Source organism: Prunus dulcis, chromosome 1, assembly GCF_902201215.1.
Source record: "Prunus dulcis chromosome 1, ALMONDv2, whole genome shotgun sequence".
Lineage (NCBI taxonomy): Eukaryota > Viridiplantae > Streptophyta > Magnoliopsida > Rosales > Rosaceae > Prunus > Prunus dulcis.
The window spans coordinates 7,853,849-7,855,765 of record NC_047650.1 but is presented as its reverse complement, the minus strand read 5'-3'; the positions used below and the strand labels follow the sequence as shown (position 1 = coordinate 7,855,765).

At 44.8% G+C, this 1,917-nt stretch overlaps 1 protein-coding gene across 1 annotated transcript; it reads left to right on the top strand.

Annotated features, from left to right (window-relative positions):
• The first annotated feature begins 517 nt into the window (after nt 1-517).
• LOC117613954 (RING-H2 finger protein ATL56-like) lies at nt 518-1,436 on the top strand. Its single transcript, XM_034342579.1, has one exon. The coding sequence runs from the start codon at nt 659-661 to the stop codon at nt 1,241-1,243; it is 585 nt and encodes a 194-aa protein (XP_034198470.1). The 5' UTR covers nt 518-658; the 3' UTR covers nt 1,244-1,436.
• Nucleotides 1,437-1,917: the final 481 nt, after the last annotated feature.

Below are 1,917 nucleotides of genomic sequence, written 5' to 3'. Positions count from 1 at the left end.
AGATATTCGACAGCTCCTCCCTTCGTTCCCCTCCTACTCGGTCCGCTTTGTTCCCCACACAACTAACGGAGTGGCGGATCGTCTTGCACGCTTCAATCTTGTTCAAAAGGCCATGGATTTTTGGTTTTCTAACCCACTTCTTTGGTTATAGGATTGTCTAAATGAGGACTCTCGTGAGTGTACTATTACTTGACTCTCTTGTAATCTCGACATGTGTGGTACTCTTTCTTTTTCTGGACTTTTGTCCCATTAGGTTTCCCTTATAGAAGTTTTAACAAGGCCACTCTATACATGCTTTATCCTTGTAATACTTTAATTTTTTAATAAAATCTATTATCTTCTGAAGAAAAAATAATAATAATAACCGTAAAAAAGTGTTTTGAGTGTAGAACATACATGAATAGTTGCATTTTGAAAAGATAAGTTTTGGGATTGAGCGCCAGTAGCACGCTGATTTGGTATACATAGACCGCACACAGGTCCTTTCAATCCGAACCGACTTATCCACGGCCCACAAACCATGATCAAATAATGAATTAATTAAAAAGCAGTATCTGCCTAACAAAAATATCCCCCGTCCCATTTCTTCCTCTGACATTCCAAAACTCGATCTTAAATAGAAACTCTCAACAACCTTTCATCAAAATCAAACACCACCATGCCTCCCTCCTCTGATCCCTACCGCCGCAACCACAATCATGTAATTCCACAGCCACGGCCGCCGCCTCCAAAATCCAATCCAAAGCTTCTCTCTCTCATCATCAAAGCCCTGGTTATGACCTCCATAACCTCCCTCTTCTTCCTCTTCGTCGGCCTCGCCGCCATCGTCCTCTTCCTCTTCCTCGCTGCCGGCGCTCTCCACCGCCGCCGAGCCCAATCCCCCCTCCCCTCATCTGGGTTTTCCTCCAGACACCTTAAGGCCCTTACCCAGTTCCGCTTCAGAGCCCAGCCCCAATCCCAAACGACGTCGCCCTCGCCGACGCCGACGGACTGCGTCGTTTGCCTGGACGCGTTTCGCGATGGGCAGTGGTGCAGGAAACTCGCTGCTTGCAACCACGTGTTCCATAGGCGGTGCGTGGACACGTGGCTGGTGAAGGTGTCCGCGTGTCCGATTTGCCGTAGACGTGTGCGGTTAGATTCTGGGGATGCGGACGCGGTGGTTGGTTTGGATGGAGAAGAAGAGGCCAAGTACATGTGGAATTTTAATAGGAACAGTAATGATTTGAGGGTGAGGGTTTGGTAGGACTTGCAATGTAAGTTGTGCATATTTTGTAACATGCTTTAAGTTTAGCCTTTTCCTTAAGTTTTCTCTTTTTCTTTTTACTTTCAGTTTTCTAATGTATAATAGATGAACTGTGTTATTTTCTCTTGTGTTCTGTTTGTTTGCCAAGAAAATTTGATGAAATGGTACATTGGTTTGTTCGATTATGGAGGAATTTGAGTGAATCAATGGCAAGATATGTTGTGGATGCCTTGTAATCTTTTGTTTGGAGTCTTGCAGTCCCACATTTCTGACCTAAGCTTATCGAAACGTGGTTGATGATGCACGGCTTTGGTTTATGATATTCGCATATTCCAAAGAGGCTCCAAGTTATGATACCCTTCCTTCCTTTTATGTTTTTGTTTTGTTTTGTTTTTTGTCTCTCTCCCCTCTGCTTCTGCGTGGCTTTTCCTTTTCACAAAATGCTGTTGTTTAGAAGTGTGCACGGTTCGGTTTGTCCGGTTATATGGTCGGATCTGACTAATGAACCGACTAGGTTGGTAAGCCAATCTCCAGGACGGGCACGGACCACTTCAAGGCCTCCGTCAAAACAAGTCGGTTCATCGAGAAACCCGGTGGTTCATAGGGCACTAGCTAGAAGGGTGGAGTGTTGGAACGGAAGTGTTTTACATTATCTCTAGTGACAAAGTAAAATA

Coding starts and splice junctions, on each gene's coding strand:
- LOC117613954 (XM_034342579.1), top strand. CDS start 659: ATGCCTCCCTCCTCTGATCCCTACCGCCGCAACCACAATCATGTAATT.